General features: G+C 49.5%; 1 protein-coding gene; it reads left to right on the forward strand.

The window, feature by feature from the left end:
- The first annotated feature begins 219 nt into the window (after positions 1 to 219).
- GSTUM_00010565001 (uncharacterized protein) lies at positions 220 to 4140 on the forward strand. XM_002841386.2 has 3 exons: positions 220 to 409; positions 573 to 1140; positions 1225 to 4140. Exons 2-3 carry the CDS (start codon positions 850 to 852, stop codon positions 3394 to 3396), a joined length of 2463 nt encoding a protein of 820 aa, XP_002841432.1. The 5' UTR covers positions 220 to 409; positions 573 to 849; the 3' UTR covers positions 3397 to 4140.
- The last annotated feature ends 1066 nt before the right edge of the window (positions 4141 to 5206 follow it).

Raw genomic sequence — 5206 nt, forward strand, 5'->3', positions numbered from 1 at the left:
GCCGGACCAATCACTACGGAACACAGTAGCGTTCGCCTCGATTCTACCATTCGTTCCACCACTTTGAATCTACTTGACCACTTCTGCGCACTCAAAAGTACGCGTTTGGTGATACAGATTTCCTTCCTGTCCCTTCCACAAAGCAGCCTGATCAGTTCCGAGTTCAAAAGGACTGCCACTTCCAGCTGCTGCATCTCTCGTCATAACTCCTCTTCCGCCCCAGCTTGATCAATCAACCAAGCTCCAACGAACAACGCTCAAGCCCAACTCACTTTTCGACTCATCTTTTTTTTCTTCGTTTATTATTATTTGATATATTTTTATTTTATTTTTATTTTCCTTTTCTTTTTTTATTTGAACATAGTTGTCGTGGATATTTGTGCTGCAGTCGCCCTGATACTTACAAACGGTATGCCGCCCTGTCCGCCCCTTCTGTCCTTCATATTCGCGGGGTCTTGTTCGGCTCTGTCCGCACAATCGGGTTCGCCAGGTCGTCACTGGCTCGCCATCCTTCCCATTTCCCATCTCCCGACGCGCAGACCATCCAAACCTTACTGACCATAACCAAGCAGGTTACAGTGGACATAGCTAGACCATACTATAATTGTTTGAAGTCATCGCCTTTCATTTTATTTTATACAATACTACGGGTCTATTTGAGCCGACGTGGGTGAGAGGGCAGCTGGGAAAAGAGAAAGAAAGGGGGGAAGAAAAAAGTAGCGAAGGGATCAAGCGAAGGTCGGGCAAGGAAAGGAGAAGAGAGAAGAAGGATATTGAGAAGGAGATATTTAGTTTGTCAGAACGGTGGTGTTTGCTGTATCCTTTCTGCCCGAGAGATAAAGTTTGGTGATGGCAGCTCCGCCTTTAGGCATCCCCCGAAGAGAAGGGGCTCCGCTCGATTTAAAAAGCTATGTTCTCGGCTTCACGAAATTCCGGGAGGAGAACCCGAATCTTTCGCCCGGTGAATGTGCGGATGTGTTTTGTGGGGCAGCGACTGGGGAGCACGGTGCTGTCCCAGTTCAGGATGAATCTGCGGGTAGTGATTTGAGAGCTGTCACCCAAAAGGCAGGTTCATGTCCAGGAGGGTCTCAATCGTTGACATCTCCTATTGAGAGCCAGCGAATGTCTCATTCTAACTCGGTAAACATTTTTCTCCCCGCAGATCGGAGTTGCTGTACTGTGGGAACTTGTATTTGTATGCTAAGGGGGAGTGTGATAACGCAGACATCTTCATATTTTGGAACAGCTCCCACAACGCAGCAGACTTTTGCCTTCATGTCTGGCCGGTCTCCCCACCAGTATCAGGTCTCGAATTCAGTAACATGTCGCCCTGGCTACCACGAGACCGCGCCGCCCCCAAAAGCCTCACAGCATATGTCCTTTGACGATATTAAATCAATGGTCCTCCAGATGGGTGGCGGCGGGGACCTCGCTCTCACTGATTATCTCAGCCAGAACGATAGCTCCGAGCCGTTCCCACTAGCACGGCGTTCGGTTAGTGGCGCTGCCCAGACCTTCTGCGATGATTCGATCGACAAAGACTACTCTTTCAGCATAGACGGTTCGCCGGGCATATGCGCACCTCCTATGCAGCCTCAGTTATCTAACCCCACCTCTAGGTGCTCTACCGGAGGCGACGAGAGCTACCTTGAGAGCCCGGGGTTGCTCTCCCATCCGATGACTCGCCATTCCCGAAGCCATTCAAATGCTTCCCACATGAGCCGGAGTTCTCACTTTTCATCTCAGGGAGAGTCTGGGTCTCCCACCGATCGATTTCCCTACATGCAAAATTCCGGGACTCCCATGAGCCGTCAGGCGAGTAACGCTAGTTTGACACATGGAGCAATGATGCTCAGGCTCTCGTCATCCACCGGGAACTCTACATCTGGGAACGGTGGTGGGGATTACGACGCTTTTTTTGGCCGAGGGGACATGGACACGATGCTCAATGGTGTTGGACTTTTCGCAAGCGACGCCGAACTCTCATCGTCGTTGGGCAAGGCTACCGGGCAACACATGCTGAAAAGGGCCTCGAGCACGAGTGTGGAAGATCTTGATCACTCACTGGCCATCGCAGTAGAACACGAGATGCGAAGGGATCCATCGACCGCATCGGAGAGCGTAAAGTCACGGAAGCCCAAGCGTGTGAAGGAGGGCGCGGAGCCCACGGCTGCTGTTCAAAATGAGGGGGTTTCCACCACGATCGCTACAGGACCTGGAGTCCCAGAAAAAGAAAAGCAAGGACGTCAGGCCCAACGCAAAGGGGGCTCAGGATCATCCGCTAATCGCCAGGGTTCAACCACTACCGATAAAGCAACTCAGCGAGAATCCAACGATAAGATGGAGACGACCGGGAGCCTCCCTACTGGTGGCCGAGTGCTGGCAGCGTCTAAACCAGGAAAATCTGGCCCCAAATACACCGCGGTATCGACCACCAAGCCTTGCTACGTCCGACCCCCGCATCCGAGGGTGCACTGCAAGTTCTGCAATGAATGCCCCGACGGATTCAGAGGCGATCACGAGCTCCGCCGTCATGTGGAGCGTGAACACGCCCCCACTCGCAAAATGTTCGTTATCAAGGACATCTCCGAAGATGGTCAGTTTCTGGCTAAATGCAAGGCGTGTCAATCCGGGAAAAGGTATGGAGTCGACTACAATGCTGCGGCGCATCTCAGGCGGCAGCACTTCACCAAAAAAGATGAGAAGAAAAAGAAGTTGCCATTTGACAGTTCTGCCCCTGAAATGGCAGACTTGCGGAAGTGGATTGAAGAAGTCCAAGTGGTAGTAGACGATGACGTGGAATACTCACCAGAATTGCCGCGGGGAAAGGATGTTTCGAAGGCGGATAATCCGCGGGAGCGTGTCGACAAGGAATCCACTAGCGCTCGCGAAGGCCTTAAGGAGGAAGACATATCACGGGTGTCCTGCTCAAGGAAAACCGCCGCAGGAAATTGCACAGCACCGGTAGTGGTCCAAGACGGGGTATTGGATGTGTCGGACATTCCCCCAGAACAAACAACTTTTGGCAGCATCCCGTGGGAACGGCCCGACAACTGGTATGAGCCTTGTGGCGTCTTTGATCTCTCCCATAATTATGGAGTTCAATTTACCGTCTCAGGCGGTTCCATACCGCTGGCAGACGCCCTGAATCGTCAAGATAATGCAGCTGGGGAACAGAGCGGCATGACACTACCCCAACATCAAATATTGGCGCATCTGTTACAGGCCGGACGGGCCGTGCAGCCTCCAACGGGCGGGGAAACTGCCAGTACAATCTTCGCCAACCTCCCGGGCCCTGCTGCCACCAAGGGTACTTCGGGGGTCTTCTGCGATGACGATTTAGCAATGGCCATTCCGGGCCCTGAGCCCATTTTCGAGGTCGAGGACTTTTCCTAGAAGACTTGTCGATCCTACCCCCTTGTCCTTTTTCCTTTTTTATGTTTCTTGTTTTCTCTTCTCTTCCCCCTTTGTATTGCTTTCTTGTCACTGGGTATTTACTTTGTTTTAACGTTTGGAGTTATGTTGATGCTTTTCCACTGGTTTTGTTTGCCTCTATATGGCTACGCCACTCGTTTTTCCAAACTAAAAAGAAAGAAAAAACAACTCACACGCTTTGCGTCTATATCCTGGATTTTATTTCTATTTTACGCCGATTCTGGAGTTTGGTTCTGTTCTCATAAAGCTTTTTGGTAAGGAGTTGGGGACAAGGCGCGGTCTCTTTTTATTATTCTTATCATCGCTATTAACGTTATTACTACTATTTATACCAGTATTGCAAGGCGAGTACGATTGTGTTTTGTTTTGTTTTCTCGTTTATTGTTGTCCCTTCACTTTCTCCTCTTTCCAATCTTCAGTTGTTGATATTTCCACGATTTTCCTTGATTCCCCATTTTTTTTTCCCTCTAACGAGATACATAAATTTCAATTTCCCTAACGATTTCCTTTATCTTTGTTTATTTCGTTTGGTGCTTTTTATTGTTTTTTCTTTTCTTTCCTTTTCTTCTTCTGATCTCGATTTGTTTCAACGGGTAGCAACAAAGCGCTGAGATGTTTGGGCAAAAGTGGGGAAAGGCGGGGCGGGGGATTGGAGAAAGGGGGTGTTTTTCTAGAAAGTGCCGTATGAATAAATCAACCATCAATCTAGCTCTCGAGTGCGTTGCGAGTAATCACCTTCACCACTTAACCCAACCCCCCCGCCCCTTGCTACCATCACATGCAGCTGGAGACGAGGTCTAACTCACAATAGTTGGGGGATTACTCGCACAATGACATTGCAGAAATGGCGCAGTGTTTGTAGGATTGACTCAGCACGCTAATCGAGGTTTTACTAAAACATTACCACCGGCGAATTCCGGAGAGTTCAATATTTGTTTCGAGTGGGTTGGGTTTTCACTTTGTCTCCATGCTGGCCAGGAACAAGGAGTACTCGTACATACCTGGTATACAAAATACAGTACGGGCACTTTACACCGAATCCTGTCGGACGCTGCATCCTTTCGCGCTTTCAAACATCCGCTCGGGGTCCTGTGCATTGGCCCCATACCGGTAGGGCTTACCTCGTCATTCGCACCATGAAGCATCAAAGGGTGAAAGTGTTAGGGGGCAGGTAGAGAGCATCATACAGTACAACACAATTGCACCGGACCAGGGCTGAGTGGAAGGAAGGACGGAGGGAACGCCTTGTTCGAAACGATGGTGTGAGTGTGAGTGTGAGTGGGGGGTAGGGCAGGGACCAGGGGAGTTTGAGGCAAAGTTACGAGAAGCAACGTAAGTCTCAGCCTTTATCTGCCTACTTTGTTGCCCACCCTGCTCCGGACGCCCCACGGTCATATTCTGCACTGTCACGAGTGATTGCTAGTGATGAGTTGTGTTGAATGGATACGGTAGTGCTTCTACAGTACTGGTACACCAAGTCTATCGGTAGCTTTGTTTGTTTGTTTCGGCTACGATGTGTACTGTACCACGGTGAAATGTCACCTGTTTACGAGTACAGTACTCGAGTATCATAATATTACCCTACCGGTAATACCGGCATGTGGGAAAAGCAATCGGGAAAATGTTTTTTTTCCCTTCCTTCCTTTTTCTTTTTATTCCTCACCTCTTCCTAGCCTGTATTCGAGTGCGTTTTTCTTTTCTTTTTTTCTTTTCTTTTTGTTCCATTTCTTCTCCCTTCCTTTTTCCTTTCGATCGGTGGTTGTGGAGCATG

This window comes from Tuber melanosporum (assembly GCF_000151645.1).
Source record: "Tuber melanosporum whole genome shotgun sequence assembly, scaffold_70, strain Mel28".
In the NCBI taxonomy this organism is placed as follows: domain Eukaryota; kingdom Fungi; phylum Ascomycota; class Pezizomycetes; order Pezizales; family Tuberaceae; genus Tuber; species Tuber melanosporum.

Coding starts and splice junctions, on each gene's coding strand:
- GSTUM_00010565001 (XM_002841386.2), top strand. CDS start 850: ATGGCAGCTCCGCCTTTAGGCATCCCCCGAAGAGAAGGGGCTCCGCTC. Junction 1,141..1,224: donor GAATGTCTCATTCTAACTCG/GTAAACATTTTT, acceptor GTGATAACGCAG/ACATCTTCATATTTTGGAAC.